The sequence below is a fragment of the Onychomys torridus genome, chromosome 2, assembly GCF_903995425.1.
Source record: "Onychomys torridus chromosome 2, mOncTor1.1, whole genome shotgun sequence".
Taxonomy (NCBI): domain Eukaryota; kingdom Metazoa; phylum Chordata; class Mammalia; order Rodentia; family Cricetidae; genus Onychomys; species Onychomys torridus.
Window position 1 is genome coordinate 13,633,514 of NC_050444.1, and position 20,571 is coordinate 13,654,084.

At 41.4% G+C, this 20,571-nt stretch overlaps 1 protein-coding gene across 2 annotated transcripts in view; it reads left to right on the top strand.

The window, feature by feature from the left end:
• Virma (vir like m6A methyltransferase associated) overlaps positions 1-20,571 on the top strand; it is a 71,651-nt gene that overhangs the window by 18,893 nt on the left and 32,187 nt on the right. Inside the window, exons 4-8 of one of the 2 annotated variants that reach the window (XM_036177668.1) lie at positions 2,190-2,238; positions 6,346-6,514; positions 7,907-8,029; positions 8,992-9,264; positions 14,959-16,099. In XM_036177668.1, the coding sequence (XP_036033561.1) occupies positions 2,190-2,238; positions 6,346-6,514; positions 7,907-8,029; positions 8,992-9,264; positions 14,959-16,099 (1,755 nt within the window). The remainder of the gene's footprint in view (positions 1-2,189; positions 2,239-6,345; positions 6,515-7,906; positions 8,030-8,991; positions 9,265-14,958; positions 16,100-20,571) is intronic. The other variant, XM_036177669.1, reaches the window with a different exon arrangement.

Sequence of the window (20,571 nt, forward strand, 5' to 3'; positions counted from 1 at the left end):
GGAGCCCTCCAGTGCTATTCCAGCAGAATCCACTGATAAGAAATTTAAAATGTATAATACAAGGGAAAGAATAGAATGTGGAGAGGAATGATGAGCCCCTAGTTTCCCTTTCTTGCTTTAGCAAAATATGTTTTTTTTTAATAGTTCAAATTTTTCTTTTCTTTTTTCTTTTTTCAAATTAATTAATTAATTTATTTTTCTATTACCAGCTTGATACAGTCTAAATTCTTATCTTAATAGTGTAGTGTTTCATTGAGGGTTGCTCAGTAATTGAGTAAAACCAAATCTTATTATAAGCTACAGTCATCCTAGGGTCCTCCATGCCATATATATATCACCTCCATGGTTCTGTGGGTTGCAGTCTGATTGTTCTTTGCTTTATATCTAGAATCCACTTATGAGTGAGTGCATACCATGTTTGTCCTTCTGAGTCTGGGTTACCTCACTCAGGATGATTTTTTCTAGATCCATCCATTTCTCTGCTGAGTAGTACTCCATTGTGTATATGTACCACATTGTCTTTATCCATTCTTCAGTTGACGGGCATCTAGGTTGTTTCCAGGTTCTGGCTATTACAAACAATGCTGATATGAACATAGCTGAGCATGTGTCTTTATGGTATGGTTGGTAGCTCACTTTTATTCCACTCTGCTGCTCAGCTTGCTTCATGACCAGACTGTCAGATGAGACTTAGCAGTAGATAGGCCCTTTTTAGATTACTTAATATGTAGTAAATACTAAAACTGCATGCTTGCAGCCAAAGTACCCATTGAATGAGTTTAATAAGAACTCATTATAACATTAAAAAAGTAAAGGCGGCTTGAAGGTGAAAAACTACGTTTCTACTAGGAAGCGGCTTCACTCATTCTTTCCTGATCCTTAGGGAATTACAGTGATAATTTAATATTGTTAAAGCCCAGGACGTTAGACAACTGAGCACATGCTCTATACTGAGCTCTAGTCCCAACTGTAGAGTGAGTATTTTCTTTTTCTTTTTCTTTTTTCTTGGTTTTTTGAGACAGAATTCTCTGTGTAGCTTTGCGCCTTTCCTGGAACTCGCTTGGTAGCCCAGGCTGGCCTCGAACTCACAGAGATCCGCCTGCCTCTGCCTCCCAAGTGCTGGGATTAAAGGCGTGCGCCACCACCACCTGGTGAGTGAGTATTTTCTTAAATTTTGGTTCCAGTGTGCTTATTCTGGAGCAGTTCTAGGGATTGAATTTAGGGCTTTGTGCATGCCAGGCAAGCACTCTATCACAGAATGACATCCTCAGCCACACAGTGTATATTTTTTTGTTGTTGAAGTATAATGTTTCTCTGTCTGTCTATATTAGATTTATGTGGAGGTGCTTTTAAGATCTTAATTTGTGTGCTTAAATCAAACCATTTACATCAGTCTTTTGTGACTTGGAAATATTTAATATTGGACTACATTGAAATATTTGAAAGTGGAAAAACTTTCTAAAGTATTAATTTTTGTTTTTAATACCACTCCATTCCAACTTGGGCACCTCAATATAAAATTAAACACTGGTTTCCTTACGATTTTGAGTTATTGAAAAAATGTACAAGTTCTGCCAACAGATCAATAGGTTCAAGTGCCTGATTCGTGGTGGATTTTAGACCGTGAAAATACCTAACATAATGAGTGTGCTGGACTGATGGCAGTGGGCTCTGAAAAACAAGGCTGTTATCAGGTTATCTCTAATTCCCTTGTAGTACTCAGAGTGTAGATCCTAGGAAATTGTAAGAACAACAGAAGCCTCTTCCATTCTTAAATATTACAGGAAATAATAAACATAGGCCACTGTAGCACATCTGCTATGGGCCCAGTCTGTGTCTGGGAACATCTAAGGTCCAACCCCAGGTTGAGCCCCTTCAGCAACTACCCTTGAGCACTCTTAACACAGCCTGGCCTGTCTGGGGCTGAGACTCCAGGACAGGCCATGGAGACTTTCCATAGCACCATCTTTATTGGTTTTACATGTACATGCCATGATGAGGGTGGTAAGGTCAGAGCACAACTTTGTGGAGTTGGTTTTCCCCTTCCACCTTTATGTAGGTTCCAGGGATTGAACTCAGGTTATCAGACTAATGTACTTTTACCCGATAAGTCACCTCATCAGCCAAAACTTCGTAATTTGTAAAATTATTATTTGAGCCTTTATGTTTCTTCTTACCCCTTTTCACAGCCTGGAATATGATGAGAATACCTCTATCATCTTTAGACCTAACTCAAAGGTAATTATAGATATTACTTTTTTACCTTGTTTCTTCTGTTCTTATTTCTGTTCAGTTTTTAAGTAAGTCAGTAAGACAGAACTGGACCAGTATTCCAAGACCTCTTGTCTGCATCTTGCAATTAAAAGCTGTTTTAAAATGCCATTGTTCTCTGTCTAAAGAGCTTGCACAATTTTATGCTACATATGAAACAAAGTATGGTTTTAAAACAATAAAGTGCTGGGGCTGCAGAGATGGCTCCAAGGTTAAGAGCACTTATTGGTCTCACAGAGGACTGACCTGGGCTTGCTTCCACCCATGTGATGGGTCATAGCCATCTGTAATTCCAGTTCCATAGTATCTGACACCTTCTGAGCTCCATTGACACCAGGCACACATGTGATGCACATGCATACACACAGACAAAACACCCATGCAGACAAAATAAAGAAGTCTAAAAATAAAGAGCTTAGAGATCTCTTTTTCTATGGTTTTATTCCTGAATCTGGAAGAGATCAGCATTTAATCTTCTCTTTTATTTGGGTAGACAAGTTCATAGTGTTCAGGGCAGTAGATTATTACTGGATACTACTGTGTTAAAGTTTTTTTTTTTTTTTTTTTTTTTTAAGAGATTTATTTTTTAAAAATTACTCATGTATCTGTATGTGGGTATGTGTACCTGTCCCTAGATCCCCCTAGAGCTAAACTCACAGGCAGTTGTGACCTGCCTGATGTGGGTGCTGGGAATCGAACTCAGGGCCTCTGTAAGAAGAGTGCTTGCTCTTCTGAACCATCTCTCCAGACTCTTTATTAAAAAAGTTTTTAAACAAAATATACTTTTCATATTCTTTCACATCTATAATTGCTTTATTTCTTAACCTCTGAGCCATCTCTCCAGCCTATTGCTTTATTTCTTTATGCACCAAATGTCATTCTAGACTCATAGTCGAAGATCTGAAATACAGAAATGATGTACAATCACTTAGCTTGAGAATTTATTCTGAAGTGTATGTATTTTGTCCTTTGCATCCTGCTTATACAAACTCACTTTCATCTGTTCACCTTCCTTCCAGTAGGATTACTCTTTTGCTTTTCGTTTATATTTATTTTTAAGAATGTATTTTTATTTTGGGTGTTGAAGAGCTGGCTCAGTGGTTAAGAATGTGTACTACTTTTGTAGAGGACCTGAGTTGAGTTCCCAGCACCCATGTCAGGTGGCTCACAGCCCTCTGTAACTCCAGCTCCAAGAGATCAGTCTGTTGCCTCTGACCTACGTGAGCACTGCACTCGTGCACAGATATAAGAAGACTCACTAATTAAAGTAAAATTAAATATCTTTAAAATGAAAAAAATTATTATTTTGTTTGTGTGTGTCTGTGTTGTATGTGTGTATCTGTGTGTATGTGTGCTGCTCATGAATGTGCTGATAGCCATGGAGGTCAGAAGAGGGTGCTGGATCCTCTGGAGCTGAAGTTACAGGTGTTTGTGTATCACTCTGTGGGTACTGGGATCTAATCTTGGGTTTAGCAAATGCTAAACATTGAGCCATTTTTCTAGCCCAGTTTTTATTTTTTAAGACAGGGTCTCACGTAGCCCAGGATAACCTCAGGATTACTAGGTAGCCATTGCTGACCTTTCAATTCCTGGTCCTCCTGCCTGGTCTGGGATTACAGGTGTGCACTACACGCAGCTTTGCAGTGGGATATCTGCTTAGAGTTGATAATCAGTCCCTGGGTATAGTCTTGGACCTTTTCTTTAAGTTCCCTGGAGAGTGAGTGTCTGGGAGATTCATGATTGCTTTCCTACTATAGTACCTCCAGAAAGGGCGTCAGTGACACATGACGCTTGGGCTTCACCAGGAAGGGGCACTGGAAAGAGAACTGAGAAGTCAAGAGCTTTGGTTTCTGGGACAGGTTGTTCCTTTTTTCTTAATGTTAAACAAAACAAAACAACACAACAAAAAGCCCTTAAAAAAAAACAAACCCAACTTTATTATTAAAAAAAAGGTTGTAGCCAGGCGGTGGTGCACACCTTCAACCCCAGCATTCAAGAGGTAGAGGCAGGTAGATCTCTGTGAGTTTGTGGCCAGCCTGGTCTACAATGTGAGTTCCAGGATAGCCAGAGCTACAATGAGAAACCCTGTTGCAAAAAACTGGAAAAACAAACAAACAAAAATGAAAACAAACAAAAACCAAAAACACACAAAAAAGGAAATGAATCAAAACAGAACATCATATATCCAAATTGAAGAGACTCACAAGTCTGTATGTCCATCCCAGTGAACTTCTAAAGTTAGAACAGGCATTTAGAACAGGAACTGTGAAGCTTCACATTAAATTTTTTTTTATACTTCAGTATTAAATATGTTTTGTGTACTAATCCACCACCAAAACAACAAAACTCCATGGCAGAATTAGAACTAAAAAACCAAACAAAACAATTAGCTTTACAGTGTCTTTCATAAGTGGCATCCATTACTTGAATTCAAGCCTCGTCACTTTTTATGTCTGTGTGAGGCAGGGTCACTGCAGTCCCTGTTAGCCTGCTGCCCTTCTGCCCATCCTCTCCCAAGCCCTGGGATAGCTGGCATACACTGCCAGGCCTGGCTGCAGTGCGGGCTGTTGTACACACACTCAAGTTTTTGTTAAGGGAATGACGATTGTGACCACCCTTTACAGTTAATGTGCGGAGCTAGTGATTACGATCTGAAAAAATGCAACTTGTTATATTTATTTAGTTTATAAGGAAATACTGAAGACTAATGGTATGGGTAGTCTTTGGTCTTTTGGGAAGAAAAAATCTTTTTTTAAGAAAGATAAGTTTGCCTGGTAGTAGTGGCACACACCTTTAATCCCAGCACTGTGGAGGCAGAGGCAGGCAGATCTCTGTGAGTTCGAGGCTAGCCTGGTTTACTGAGTGAGTTCCAGGACAGGTAGAGCTACACAAAGAAACCTCGTCTTGAAGAAACAAAAGGGACAGGTTTATTGAGTACTGTGAGAGGTAGCAGTGGGGTCAGTGGACTAGATGGTAACCTGAGTATCACCTGCAGCTGAAAGTTTCTGAGTGAGAATTATCATTTCATGACTGGGTGTATTGGTTAGCATGTATCACACACCCCAGTTTTGATGTGAGAAGTGCTAGACACTTTATGGACCTTTATCATTCTGGAGACTTGACCTACTTTGGGTTGTTTCTTTCCGTGACCCCCACCTAGTTTGTTTTCAGTTTTCCCTTGCTTGGGAGCTTATTCATGCACTTTGAACACAGTCAACATGAACTGTAGATATGGAAAGATTTAGTCTGAGCATGGGTTTAAGTGCAGAAATCTGGAGTTCCATTATAATCTGTGCCTCTGGGTGACTTTCACCAATATTGGCCTTTTGCATTTTCAGGAATGCTTGTATTTGTTTTTGCTTATTTTAATTAAAAAATACTTATTTTTAGCCAGGTGGTGGTGGCACACACTTTTAATCCCAGTACTTGGAAGGCAGAGGCAGGCGGATCTCTGTGAGTTCAAGACGAGCCTGGTCTACAGAGCTAGTTCCAGGATAGCCAGGGCTACACAAAGAAATCCTGTCTTTTAAAACAACAAAAACGAAAATTGTTTTTATGCAACTGGGTGTTTTGCATGTCTGTGTACCACATGCATGCAGTGTCCATGAAGGCCAGAAGAGGGCATCACCTTCCCCAGAACTGTAGTTACAGATGGTTGTGAGATGACTTGTGTCCTGAGAATAGGATCAGAGTCTTAACTGCTGAACCATCTCTCCAGCCTCTTATTTCTATTTTTACAAAAGATTTTATCATTTTTAATTATGTGTATATGTGTGTATCAGTGTATGGGCATGTGCACTTAAAGCTTTAGTTCAATGCCTGTGGTGATCAGAAGGGGGCACCAGACCCTCCCCAGAAGCTAGAGTTACTGGTAGTTGTGAGCCCCCTAATGTGAATGGTAGTAACTCCACTAAGGTCTTCTGGAAATGTTGTAAACACTTTTAGCTACTGAACCAAACCTCCAGTTATTTAGCAGTACTTTAAAGATTTTAGCTGAACCATAAATAATTTAATATCACTTTGCTTTTGGCATATTAAAACAATTTGAGATCTTTCACTGTCCCTAAAAACCAGGTAAATACTGATGGTCTGGTCCTAAGAGGCTGGTACAACTGTCTGACCCTGGCAATCTATGGATCAGTAGATAGAGTGATAAGCCATGACAGAGATTCTCCACCACCTCCTCCTCCACCTCCACCTCCTCCGCAGCCACAGCCGACTTTGAAAAGGAATCCAAAGCATGGTGAGAAGTTTGATTTGCTTTCCCTAGTGAGGCAGTTATGTTCTGTTATAGCAAAAAAAAAAAAAAGCCTCCCTCCCTCCTCCCTCCCTCCTCCCTCCCTCCCTCATTGGCCCCATTGAAAATAATGCAATCTCAGTAGTTAATCATGCCCCCCCCCCATATGTATGTATATGTACATATGTATGTATGTGTGTGTTATTGTTGAGGCAGAGCCTTAATCTGTAGCCCAGCCTGGCCTTTAGCTTACTGTCTTTCTGCCTCATGTTTTTGATCTCTGATTATAGGTACGCTTCACAATGCCTAGTTTGTTTATTAATTTTTTTTCTTTATTTAAGAAGATTATCTCTAAAAGAATTGAAGAATAGTTAGGAAGTTTGATATGTATTCCTGGAATCTTTATGTATATTTTTTAGGAATGGATTTCAAATTTATTTGAATGAAATTTTTTTCTCTCTCTTTTTTAACACTTTATTTTTTTGTACTGGTAAAACATTTTTATTTTTTTTTAATGGATTGTAAGTTCTTTGTGAGGAAAGAATATGTTTTACATTTTCTCTTTAACTTTATCAGAGCCTTATGTGTGTGAGTGTGTATTGCACTTAGTGAATTTTTTTGAGGTGCTGAATTTAAACCCAGGACTTTGTGCTAGCTGAGCACATGCTTTGTCACTGAATTTCACCCTCAATCTATATCACAGTTTTTTTTTTTAACCTTTCATCCATTGAATGACATCTGAGTAATTTCTAATTTTCAGTTGTTAAAGTTGAACATTGGTCTATGTTATGTAGTCAGAAGGTTTGTCTAGTCCTGTCCAGACCAGAGATCCCTCACCCACTTATAAAATAATCTCTCAGAGGCTTAATACTATTTACAAACTCTATGGTTTATGGCAAGCCTCTTGCTAGCTAGCACTTATATCTTAAATTAACCTATTTCTATTAATCTATGTTTTGTGGCTTACAGGTCTGCTGGCATGTTGTTCCTTGGGCAGCAGGCTGGTGTCTCCCTTGCCTTTCTTCTTTCTGTCTCTCTCTTGGATTTCCTTCCTGGCTATAACCTGACTGGCCACAGGCCAGAGCAGCTTCTTTATCCATAATCATAGCAACGCATATTCAAGCATACAGAGAGACATCCCACAGCAATACTATCCTATTTGAAAATAAGTCTTCATATTTCCAGGGTGTTGCCCTAGATTATATTGTATTTTGGTGTGTGGGCAGTTAAAAATTCTAGGTTTCTAGATCAGTTAGCAAAATTTTTATTAAGTCTCCATGCAGGAAAAGTTTATATTATTGTTCAGTTCTGAGGATAAGTTCAGATGATAAAAATTTGTTTATGTAAATTCGTATCAGTATACTTTAATAATTTGAACATGGTATTTCCCATATATAGCTGATGGAGAGAAAGAAGATCAATTTAATGGAAGTCCTCCAAGACCCCAGCCACGTGGACCAAGAACTCCTCCAGGCCCTCCTCCACCTGATGATGAGGAGGATGATCCTATGTCTTTGCCAGGTGTCAAACCTCTGCTAGGTTCTCCCACCCACCCACTAGTCATATGTGGTGCTTCTGTTTCATTTTGTTTAAGTTTTTTGAGACAGGGTTTCTCTCTGTAGCCCTGACTGTCCTGGAACTCACTTTATAGACTAGGCTGGCCTAGAACTTGGAGATCCACCTGTCCGTGCCTCCCAGTTTTGGGATTAAAGGTGTGCATCGTCCTGCCCAGCTCAAGTGGTGCTTATTAATTAAAGAAAAACATGAGGTATCAAGTCTTGATGATTGCCTCTTCTCCCCCAACTCTCTCATCCTGTCAGGTATTCTTTGTCGTTTTCCTATTGGCAGAGCAATTTGTTTAAAAAAAAAAAAATTAATTTGAAGCTATACCCACAGTGCCTTGAAAATTTGAGTATTGATGTAACATGATAGTATATAGCAGTTAGAAATAAGTAGTGTGTATTGGTTAAAAAAAACAAACAAACCAGCTTACTAATTTAAAAACTAAAAAGAAAAGAGTTTCGGGTTGGGGATTTAGCTCAGTGGTAGAGCAATTGCCTAGCAAGTGCAAGGCCCTGGGTTCGATCCTCAGCTCAAAAAAGCAAAAAAAAAAGAAAGAAAAGGATTTCATGTATACTGCAGAGCATAAAGCACTATAAAATAATGTACTTTATTAATTGTCAGTAAATGAAATTATATAATGTAAACTCTGAGTGGGACTTGTTTTTATTTTGAGTGAGGGCTTCCCAAAGTCTAGGGTGGTCTCAGGTTTGCCATGGAGCTTAGACTGTCCTTGAACTCCTTTCCCAAGTGCTAGGATTAGAAGCATATAGCAGTCTCAGGTTAATTAATAATCTACCATCCTTTTAAAAGAGCATTGGTGAGCGAAAACATCCAACATGCATTGTGTGGCTGAAGGCTTCAGTCCTGCTGGCTTGTGAGTTTAAACCATTGAATAATCTGCTTTCAATCTCACTTTCTAGTGTCTGGTGACAAAGAAGAGGATGTTCCCCACAGAGAGGACTACTTTGAGCCCATTTCTCCAGATCGGAACTCAGTCCCCCAGGAGGGTCAGTATTCTGATGAAGGGGAAGTGGAAGAGGAGCAGCAAGAAGAAGGGGAGGATGATGAAGAGGATGTGGATGTAGAGGAAGAGGAGGATGAAGATGAGGATGACTGCCATACAGTAGACAGTATCCCTGATGATGAGGAGGAAGAGGAAGAGGAAGAAGGTGAAGAGGATGAAGAAGGTGAAGGTGGGAAAGTTAGCTAGGACTTTTGATTCTAAGTTCTAGACACTAACTACGTGTTGCTTTGGGCATTGCAGAGTTTACAGGAGCGGTAAATGAGTCTGAAGAGCTCTACCAGCCATGTAATTTGGCCATGACACATGATAGCAAATGAGGATTCCTCCTCTAACTAACCAGCCTACAGTGCCCGACTCTGTCGTCTCCCTGGGCAGAGGTTTCATTTGGTTTATGCATGAGTTGCTACTTGGTATCATGAGCATTAGCCAGGGAAGCAGGATCTCAAAGTGGGCTATTTTTAGAGTAAGCAATGGTGTCTCATAAGCTGAGCCAACTTTCTAAAGATAGATGGCACAGAGATACTTGAACAACATGGTATGATATTTTTAGAAATTTGTCTGTGTGTAACTCAGTTATAAGTATATGTGGCTGAATGGTGCAATCCTTTGATTAGGTTTGAGTTTTCCTTTAAAAACAAAAAGTGAGATATTTGATTTAATTGGTTACTAATTTGACTAATGGTTAATTGAGTTATAGGTGATATGTGTGCTGGAAACTGAACTCTGGTTCTCTGGAGAAGATGTATGAGCATCAGCCTCCTATAATTTTTTTTTCTGAAAATCCTTCATCTTGTAATTACAGTGTTCTTTTTTCTTTTCTATCTTTGCATGTATGTGTATGTATGTTGTGTGTTTGAGGATTGGTCAGTTAACTCAAATATCTTAATTTCTTAATTTGCCAAGAAATGACATGCAATACTAAATGTTTATACAAAGTGAAAATCTGCCTTGGCTCTAAAAAAAAAGTGAGTGTTGTTGATAATCTCTGCCTTGGCTTTAAAAAAAAATAGTGAGGGTTGTTTTAGCATTACAGGGGCATTTGTTGAGCTAAATCACTACACTCATTTGTGAGTTCATAAATGTCTCTGTAGTTTTAAAACAACCCTCAATCTCACTTTTTTTTTTTTTTTTTGCCAGAGCTGGGGACCGAACCCAGGGCTTTGTGCTTGCTAGGCAAGCGCTCTACCACTGAGCTAAATCCCAACCCCAATCTCACTATTTTTAAAGATATACACATAATTAAATTACTAAGTGGTACTTTTTTTCAGCTTCCTCCATTCCCAGATTGCCAAATAATCATTTTTATATTTCTTGTGTATGACTGGCAGATAGTTACATTTAATCCAATAGTTTTCCTAGGCAGAACAACTTGACTTATAATGTATTCAGCTTGTTTTGAGAGTAAGATCCCAGAGACTCATTTTCTCATGCATTTGTTGCTAAGGGTAAGCAAAGGAATGTCACGAGGACTGGAGTAATTTTCTGGAAATATTTTCTTTTTTGGGCCATTTTTACTTTTTCTTTGATTTTTTGAGACAAGTTTTTTTCTCTATAGCCCTGGGTGTCCTGGAACTAATTCTATAGACCAGGCTGACCTCTGTTAGGGTCCTGGAGAAGTTCCACAAAAGTCCATGTATGTAATCAGCAAGAGCATTTATTATTCAGTGTACTGGGGCTGTCCATCCTACATAAAAGCAAGATGGGAAGACCCTGAGAAAAATGTGTGGGCTTCTTCTAAGCATAGTCAAGGGGAGGTCCTAGGGCAGTTAGTTTAGATATGATTGGCTCAAGCAAGTGGCAATCATATCAGTGTGTTCTAATTGGCCAGGGCTAGTTGGAGGCTGGTCAGGGTACAGTTTTCCATGTTTGGGCAGGCTGGAAAGTCCCTGGCCTTGTCCTTGAGCTGCTGTGGAGGCTGGCTGGCCTAGCACTTACTGACTCCGAAGGCTGTCTAGCCTAGCATGTACTGACTGTGGGACCTGGCGCAGTGGCCCAGGCTTGGTGCGTCCTGTCTCCCTTGTCTCTGTTTTCGGGGTACCAGTGATTAATTGTCCTTTGTTTGTGGGTCTTCCTCAGAAACTGCCTGCTTTTCTGAGATAGGGGGCCTAGGCCTATTTCTCTGAGAGAGAAGACTCAGCAGCCTGTTATGGTGTCTGCTTGGTCTTCTCAGCCTCTTACTCACAGAGATCTGCCTGCTTCTGCCTCTTAAAAGGCGTGTGTGCCACCACCACCCAGCCCATGTTTACTTTTTTGTAAGTAGGCTCTAGTATTGTTAGGAAATAAGACCTACCTATGTCTTTGTCTTTAATTCTGTTTTGATACAGAGAAAAAAACCTTTTCTTATTTTGTGATTAACAAAAGAAACTTTATTTTATTTATTTATTTATTTGTTTTGGTTTTTCAAAACAGGGTTTCTCTGTGTAGCCTTGCCTGTCATGGAACTCAGTCTGTAGACCAGCTGGCCTTGAGCTCACAGAGATCCACCTGTCTCTACCTCCCACTCGGGAGTTAAAGGTGTGCGCTACCGGATAGTGGCTTTATTTTAAGCTAGGAATGATGGAATGGTGGTATTTTTCAGGAGGCTGGGTCAGGAGGTTTGTAGATTGGAGGCTGCTTGGGTCACATAGCAGTTTGAAATGCAAAGGCTGGGGGGTGTAGTTCAGGGGTAGAACACTTGCATAGCATTTATGAGGCTCTGGGTTCATTCTTGACATATACACATAAAAGTAAACAACAAAACAATAAAAAAAAGAAAGCTTTATTTAGGTAAAACTTAGCTTTTTGCTTGTGCTGTTTTTCATAGTGTATTTGACCCATCCAATCCATTCAGCAAGGAAATATGCATGAAACAATCTAGCCTTTTGGGCTTTTATTTTTTAAACAGGATTTTACTATATAGCCCTGACTGTCATAGAACTCACTATGTAGACCAGGCTGCCCTCCAATAAACAGAGCTCCACCTGTCTCTGCATCCTGAGTATTAGGGTTAAAGAAGTATGCCAGCATGCCCAGCTAAATATTTATTTATTTATTTATTTTTAAAAAGATTTATTTATTATTATGTATACAGCGTTCTGTTTGTATGTATGCCTGCACAACAGAAGAGGGCATCAGATCTCATTATAGATGGTTGCGAGCCACCATGTGGTTGCTGGGAATTGAAATTGGGACCTCTGGAAGAGCAGTCAGTGCTGTGAGCCAAGTCTCCAGTCCTAAATATTTATTTTATTTTTAGTTCTGCGTATGCCTGTGTGTCTGTGTATGGGTAAGTTCACAGTGCAGGTTTTCCAAGAGGCCAGAAAAGGGCATTGGGTCCCCTGAAAGTGGAGTTACAAGTGGTTGTGAGCCTCTTATATGGGTGCTGGGAACTGAACTCATGTCCTCTGGAAAAGATGTATGAGCATCAGCCCCCTACAGTATTTTTTTCTTGAAAATCCTTCATCTTGTAATTACAGTGTTCTTTCCCTTTCCCTTTGCTTGTATGTGTGTGTATGTTGTGTGTTTGAGAATAGGTGTGTATGTGGTTGTCACAGGACAAGCTTAGCTTAGGTGTCAGTTCTTTGTAGCTAGAGTTTTTCTCTCTGGGTCCCACCAAGCCCCGGCCGTCCCGTAGCCCACTTATAAAATAAACATACAGACGCTTATATTATTTAAACTGCTCAGCCATTAGCTCAGGCCTACCATTGTCTGGCTCTTACTCTTATACTCAGCCCATTTCTGTTCATCTATATGTCGCCACGTGTTCCGTGGCTTTACCTGCTGCCTTTACATGATGCTCCCTGGACAGCAGCCTGGCGTCTCCTCTTCTCCACCTTCCTGTTCTCTCAATTCTCCTCTCTGCTAGTCCCGCCTACACTTCCTGCCTGGCTACTGGCCGATCAGTGTTTTATTTATCAATCAATCATCCACAGCAGTTCTTGTCTTCTACTTTGAGACAGGGGTTCTTGTTCACAGCTTTACATACTTGTGGCCAACTGGCCCACTCATTTCAGGGATTCTTTTGTGTTCGTTTCCCATCCTGATGAAGGAGCACTGAGGTCCAGCCTTATGTGGGTTCTGGGCTTTATTCTGAACTCAGGTTCTGAGGCTTGAATGACAAGTGCTTTACCACTGAACCAGCTTCCCTAGCCCTTGAGAGTGTGTGTGTGTGTGTGTGTGTGTGTGTGTGTGTGTGTGTGTGTGTGTATGCGTGCGTGTGGTGTCTGGGTGAACCTGGATTCTACTGTTTGGCTAGACTGACTGGCTAGCTACCCTTGGGATCCACCTGTCTCTGCCATCCTTCCCCTAGTTTATCAATGCATGTGACTGTACCCTAACATTTACATGGGATCTGGGTACCCAAACTTTGGTGCTCATACTTGTCCAGCCTCCACTGAACTGTCTCCACATCCTTTATTCTTCGTTTGTTTTTCCATGGGTGCTGGGTATCAGCATTTAGATCCTTGTACGTGAGTGGCAGGTACTTTACCAGCTGAGCCATCTCCTCAGTCTCCCTCCTTCTTTTTTTGGGTACAGTCTTTTAAAAAGTTATTTTTATCTTGTGTGTCTAGGTATTTTGTCTGCATGCATGTCTGTGTACCACATGCATACAGTGTCCACAGAGGGCAGAAGGTGTCAGATCCCTTGGAACTGGGTGGTTGTGAGCCATCATGTGGGCACTGGAAGTGGAAGTGGGACTTGGACAGCTGTGAGTCTTATCTGCAGCCCTGAGACAGAGTGGTGATGTGTAGCCCAGGCTGGCCTGGCACTCACAGCAGCCTCTTATCTTACCTTTTAAGTGCTGGGATTACAGGCACCGAATACCATGCCTGGAGTGTAATAGTCTTTCTTAATTTTACCAGTAATTTTTGTTTTTTAATCTTAAAAATAACTTTGGGCTGGCATGGTGGCACACATTTTTAATCCCAGCACCCAGAAGGCAGAGGCAGACATATCTCTGTGCATTCCAGGTCAGTCTGATCTACATAATGAGGCTTCATTTCAAGTAAATAAATGTAAATAAATAATTGAATAGAATTAAATTAAATCTTGGGTCTGCAGGATGGCTCATCAAGTAAAGGCACTTGCTGCCCAACCTGATGCCCTGAGTTCCATCCCCAGGTAGAAGGAGAGAACTGCCTGGTGCCATTTGTCCTCTCCTCTCTATACACGTGATGTGGCACATGTCCCCAACTCGAGCACTAAGTCAGTCAGGCAGTGTGTTCTGAAACTCGAAAGAGCCTGGAGAGATGGCTCAGTGGTTAAAAGCATGAGCTCCTCTTGCAGGGCACCCAAGTTTGGTTCCCAGAACCCCCATTGGGCAGTTCAGAACTGCCTGTAACTCCAGCCCAGGGGTATCTGACACCTCTGGCCTCCTTGGGCACTCATGTGCACATACCCAAACACAGACACATACAAAATTAAAATAATGTTAAAAAAGTTAAATGTTTCAGAATGTTAAGCTTATTACAGATTATAAATGTTGTCAGTTCTTGTTAAGAGTGGGAGCAAAAGTTGATTTTTTTTCTTTTTTCTTTGAGGAAATCAGTCTTTCAGAATGCTTGGTTTACCATAAAAAAGGTTATTGATCAATTACAGTTTACACAGTAAATAAGTATGATGTAGTACTTAAATCCTCTTTAAACTTATATCAATCAGTGTTCATGCTACAGTAAATAAGAGGGCTGGGCTGGGCATGGTGGCACACACCTTTAATCCCAGCACTCGGGAGGCAGAGCCAGGCAGATCTCTGTGAGTTCGAGGCCAGCCTGGTCTACAGAATGAGTTCCAGGAAAGGTGCAATGCTACACTGAGAAACCCTGTCTTGAAAAAAAAAAAAAGAAGAAGGATGGAGTACTGAGATGCTCTTTCAACTTTTTTTTAGGGGATGATGGTTATGAGCAGATCTCGAGTGATGAAGATGGAATTGCTGACTTGGAACGTGAAACTTTTAAGTATCCAAACTTTGATGTTGAGTACACTCCAGAAGACCTGGCATCTGTTCCTCCCATGACATATGACCCGTATGACAGGGAACTTGTGCCACTCTTGTATTTCAGCTGCCCATATAAGACTACTTTTGAAATTGAGATCAGTAGAATGAAGGATCAGGGTCCAGATAAGGAGAATTCAGGGGCAGTAGAAGCCTCAGTGAAGTTAACTGAACTGCTAGATCTGTATCGCGAAGACAGGGGCGCAAAATGGGTGACAGCTCTAGAGGAGATTCCAAGTTTAATTATAAAAGGATTAAGCTATTTGCAGTTGAAAAACATAAAACAAGACTCTCTTGGTCAGTTGGTAGACTGGACAATGCAAGCTCTAAATCTACAAGTAGCCTTTCGCCAGCCCATAGCCTTAAATGTCCGACAGCTCAAAGCTGGGACCAAGCTGGTGTCTGCGTTAGCAGAGTGTGGGGCTCCCGGGGTCACAGAATTGCTGCAGGCAGGAGTGATCAGTGCACTGTTTGAGCTCCTGTTTGCTGACCACGTCTCCTCTTCCCTTAAATTAAATGCTTTTAAAGCTTTGGACAGTGTCGTTAGCATGACGGAGGGGATGGAGGCCTTTTTAAGAGGCACCCAGAGTGAGAAAAGTGGGTATCAAAAACTGCTGGAGCTCATACTTCTGGACCAGACAGTGAGGGTTGTCACCGCTGGCTCAGCTGTCCTTCAGAAATGCCATTTCTATGAGATCTTGTCAGAGATCAGAAGACTTGGTGACCATATAGCAGAGAAGACTTCGTCTGTTCCTAACCACAGTGATCCTGATCATGACCCAGATGCTGGACTTGAGCGAACAAACCCAGATTATGAGAATGAAGTGGAAGCCTCTGTGGACATGGACCTTTTGGAGTCCTCAAATATAAGTGAAGGTGAAATAGAAAAGCTTATTAGTCTCTTAGAGGAGGTTTTTCATTTAATGGAAACTGCACCTCATACAATGATCCAGCCGCCTGTTAAGTCTTTCCCAACAATAGCACGAATTACTGGACCTCCGGAGAGGGATGACCCATACCCTGTTCTTTTTAGGTAAGATATACCTGGTCTTGGGAAAGATACTTCACAAATCTCTGGAGGTAATTTTATGTGGTGATTTTTTTTTTTTCTTCTTTCTATTCATGTGCGGTACATAGCTGTGTAAGGCTATTTGGCATTTCGGAATAGGTATTCAGTAGCAAACTCAGAAATTCATTAGTTTGAATGAGCCTCCATTGTGTTGGTGTTTAAAGCTGAACTAGGGACTCAGCTGGTTGTAAATAAGAACATTGCTTGTTTCAGCATGTCTGTAGGCAAAGTAAGTGAAAGCCGGCCCGCCTCCTGAGACATGGTAGGAGAGGACGGCATAGGAGGAGAAAACCCTTATCTGTGAACCCCTTTTACCTCACTCCTCCTGAACAGTGTGAGGTAAATTGGGTGTTGCCATTGTAATTTTGTGTCCTGATAATGTGTCTTTGATGTTTATCACTTCTTTCTGCCATCTGTCTTTCAAATTAGGTGATAATATAATTTTGCCATTGTTAGTACCTCCTCATACAGTGATCCAACCACATTAGGTTTTTACTAATCCACAATAGAGTTTTACTGTTTGAAATGTTGTCTTCTGGCATTTTGCTTACAATTTTTGAACTAACAACAAATGGAAAGGAAGACCTTTTATTATTCTATGCCTGGTTCTTGTCTTGCTTTGAAACAAGTCCACTGGTAGTAAGTAGGCACTTGTTTGCTCCAGAATCTGTACTTGGCCATTCCTGGTTTTAGCTGAAGTTGTCCAGACCTATTTTACTTTCCCTAAAACAAAGCCCAAAGTCTTCAGTGGAGGCGCTGGTCTGAGAGCTTATTTTGGGAAGAGGAAGATACAGAGAGGAAAAAAAGCTAATAAAGGGAAGTTTTAGGATACTTTTTATTGTGGATAAATAGGGCTCACTGTGGATCCTCTGAGGACCTGGCTAAATATGTTCCCTCCTTATCCCACTGAATGATTCAAACGGGGCCCATGTTCACCCGTTCTTTCCCTCTTAGGTTGAAGATTGGCTACTAGGCACTGTAAGTCTTCTGTGCTTCTGAGCTTCTCTTCCTTGTGGTCTGAGCAGTCTCATGGCTTTCAAGAAAGCTCTGAGAAAGGTAACAGGACCAACCAAACACGTAAGGCCAGGTACTGCCAACCCGCCCCGACTGAACCGTGAGGTCAGTGATGGAGCGCTGGGGAGCACTAATGTGTCAGCTGATAGCAGAGTAGGCTACTTAAAAGACACCAAGTTAAAGTGAGAACAGGAATGATGGCAGCACAGTTAGCGAAGCCAGAGACCAGAGAAGACAATAGGATCAGGAAGCAAGGAGTGCTCTCCTAGCCAGGCCTCCATGAGAGGCTACTATTGGTGAAATTATTAAGGCCACTCCACGTAGTTAAAAGGGAGGTTTATTTTGTGGGGTAACTTACAAATGAAGGGATAGGTTATAGGGTCTGGCAAAGGTATGGCTCAGTCTGGCGGTGTTCTCTGGAGAACTCTGCTCAGCCTACCTCCTGCGTCCTGCCTCCCAGAACTAAGAGAGAGCTCTCCTCTCGATCTTGGGTCTTCCGCTTCCTCCTCCACCCCGCCTTGTGGGCGTGACCATTACCGAAGCCTCAATGGGGGTTGGAACTTCCAGGCCAAAGCTGGGATGGCTATCCACTACAGGCTACCAAGGAAGGCTGGGATTCATGTGGTGAGTTTGGGAGCGCAGATTGCAGTTAGAACTTTGGCAGAGTAATTTTAACTGTAACAGTAGGAGATAAAGTGTGGGCAAGCTGAGAAGGAGGGTGTGGGTGGAAGTAGTGTGGGTTGCTCTGCTTAGATACTTAATCACAAAGCCAAGGAGCAATGAGGGTGTGGGGATGTAGCTCAGTTTAGGTAGGTCCTTGCTTGCTTAGCTTGGGAAGCCCTGGGTTCTATCCTTGGAATGTAATTCCTGCACTTGAGAGGTGGAGGCAGGAAGATTATAAATATTAGTGAGTTTGAGGCCAGTCTGGGCTGTGAGAGCTTGTCTCTTAAAAAATAAATAAAGTAACAGTCAGAAAGATGTGTTGTGGTCAGAAAGGCATATTTTTATTTCATTTTTCTGGACTGAGAAAGCACAGCACATTTGTAAACTGGGAAGAATGACAGGTTTTATAACTCATTGAGGAGTGAGGTATGTATGATGTGAGAGGAAGAGACAATTGCTGGAACAGGGTTTGCTAGGAGATGAGGTCAGGTGTGGAGGTGTGTGCCTTTAATCTCAGCACTTGAGAGGCAGAGGCAGTTGGAGCTCTGAGTTCAAGGCTAGCCTGAAGTACATAGCAAGTTACAGGCCAGCCAGTGCTACTTTGTGAGACTCTGTCTAGAAAGAAGTCCAGTAATAAAAGGGAGACTTTGGCTTTGGCAGGAGAGTAGAAACCATGTGAGTGTGCAAATATAGTTACTTTTGTAATATGGAGAGAGACACCAAAGGACTGAGGCATTGTTAGTGCTAACTTCATTTCTAATGGAGTGTGAGGGATAGAGTTGTGTCTTGATGGGGGCTGAGGTACTGAGTGAGGGAAGGAAAGTGCTGCTTTAGTTCCTGAGGAGAAAGTAGTAATTAGCTGCTCAGTAAATGCTGCCCCTCCTCACTCTGTATGTAGAGGAGGAGATGAAGGGCTTGGAGGCTGTGTGAAGGAATTTGGGCTATATTTTTGGAATTAGGAAGATAGTGACTATTTGGACTAAGGATTTGCTTAAAGTAGTGTTCTGAAATTTTATGCTGCAAAATGATTATGACAGAAAAGTCACTGAAATCATTGGGTAAATCAGCAAGTCTAAGATTAGGGTACTGGATGCTATTTGGCTTATAGTGGTGTGTACCAAGAAGGGAAGACCAAATACTGTGCTGTCATGGAGACTCTGTGAGGGAGTAACTTCCAGCATTGGGACTTTGTAGGTAAGAGACTGTGAGAAGGAACTAACAGCATTTGGAGGTTCCTAGTCAAGGTAAGAATTGGAACTATGATTTTAGTGACAAGAACTTGTACATCAGGAGTCAGAATCTTGGAAAGAGAATCATTACATTATGGAAGGATTACTTTGAAGTGACAGGCTCCAGCAATACATTTGAGGGTCCACAAAATTAGCCCCAGTGTAGGATGAATTGCTAAACAGTCTTATTTATAAAAAATTCAGAGCCAGATATTGGGGTTAAAACTGAGAGATCAGAGGAATAGGACAAGCCACAGCCAACCTCACCTTATTGACATCTCAGTCTCCAGAGAGACCTACTTCCTGTTTACCCACACCTATATGCCAATCTGTTCTGCAATCTCACTTCCTCTCTCCATCCAGCTACATCACTTCCTCTTTCTGCCCAGCTCCGTCACTTCCTGTCTGTCTGTACAGGACTCCAGACCTTTATGGTTAACTAACATTGGAATTAAAGGCGTGTGCCACCATACCTGGCTCTGTTCCCAGCGTGGCCTTGAACTTACAGGTCCGGATGGATCTCTACCTCCTGAATGCTAGAATTAAAGGCATGTGCTACTACTACCTGACTTCTGTGTTTAATATAGTGGCTGGCTTTTTCCTCTGATTTTCAGGTAAGCTTTATTAGGGTGCATAACATATTGGGGGACACAATATATCACCACACCCCAGTTTTTTCTAGCAGGACACATAGGACTCAGTGTGCAACTGTACTCAGCAAGGGCTCAAGGCATGCCTGCAAAAGAGTAAGGCACCTTAGTCACAGTCTTCGAGAGCCTCAGTGCCTTGTATGGGACCTGCTTGACTCCCAGGAACAGGCTATGTCAGTCTGTTAACTGCTTGAGTTAGAAACTTGACACTGAGGCTTTAAAAACAATTAAGATACTGTTTGGATATATCTGTGCAATGTGAAATAAATATGTCAAACTAGTTGGCACCCAGGAATCAATTCACTACCTATAGTGTTCCAGAATTCTCTATGTCCAGACAAGTAGCAGATATTTTGCATAAACTATTTGTTTGCATAAATAACTTAGACATGGTGACCCATCCTTAACTTTTGGGGGAGTAGGTTTCTGTGAAATCTAGGTATTGGCCAAGAGCCAAACTTACGAAGTGGGTCTTTGTAGAGATAGCCATGTGAGGCTTGCTGTGTTAATTACTTTCCAGGCAATCTATAAGAAAGTTAAAGATATACTTAGAGTAATTTTGCCATTTTGAGTAATCTTTGGGTTTACAGTAGGTAGTCCTGAGGGTGTTTATTATGAATACTGTGATATTCATGAATAATTGTCATGAATATTATAATAAAAATATTCTGGAAACCCTAGTTTAAGCAGTGAAAGGATTAAAGAGTTCATTTTAGAGCATGGAGAGATGACTCAGTGGTTAATAGTACTTGTCCTCTTCTAGAGGACCTGGGTTCAGTTCTCAGCACCTACATGGTGGCTCACAGCCATCTGTAACTCCTGTTCCAGAGGCTCTGATGCCCTCTTGTGGCCTCTGTGGACATTGCACACACATGGTGCA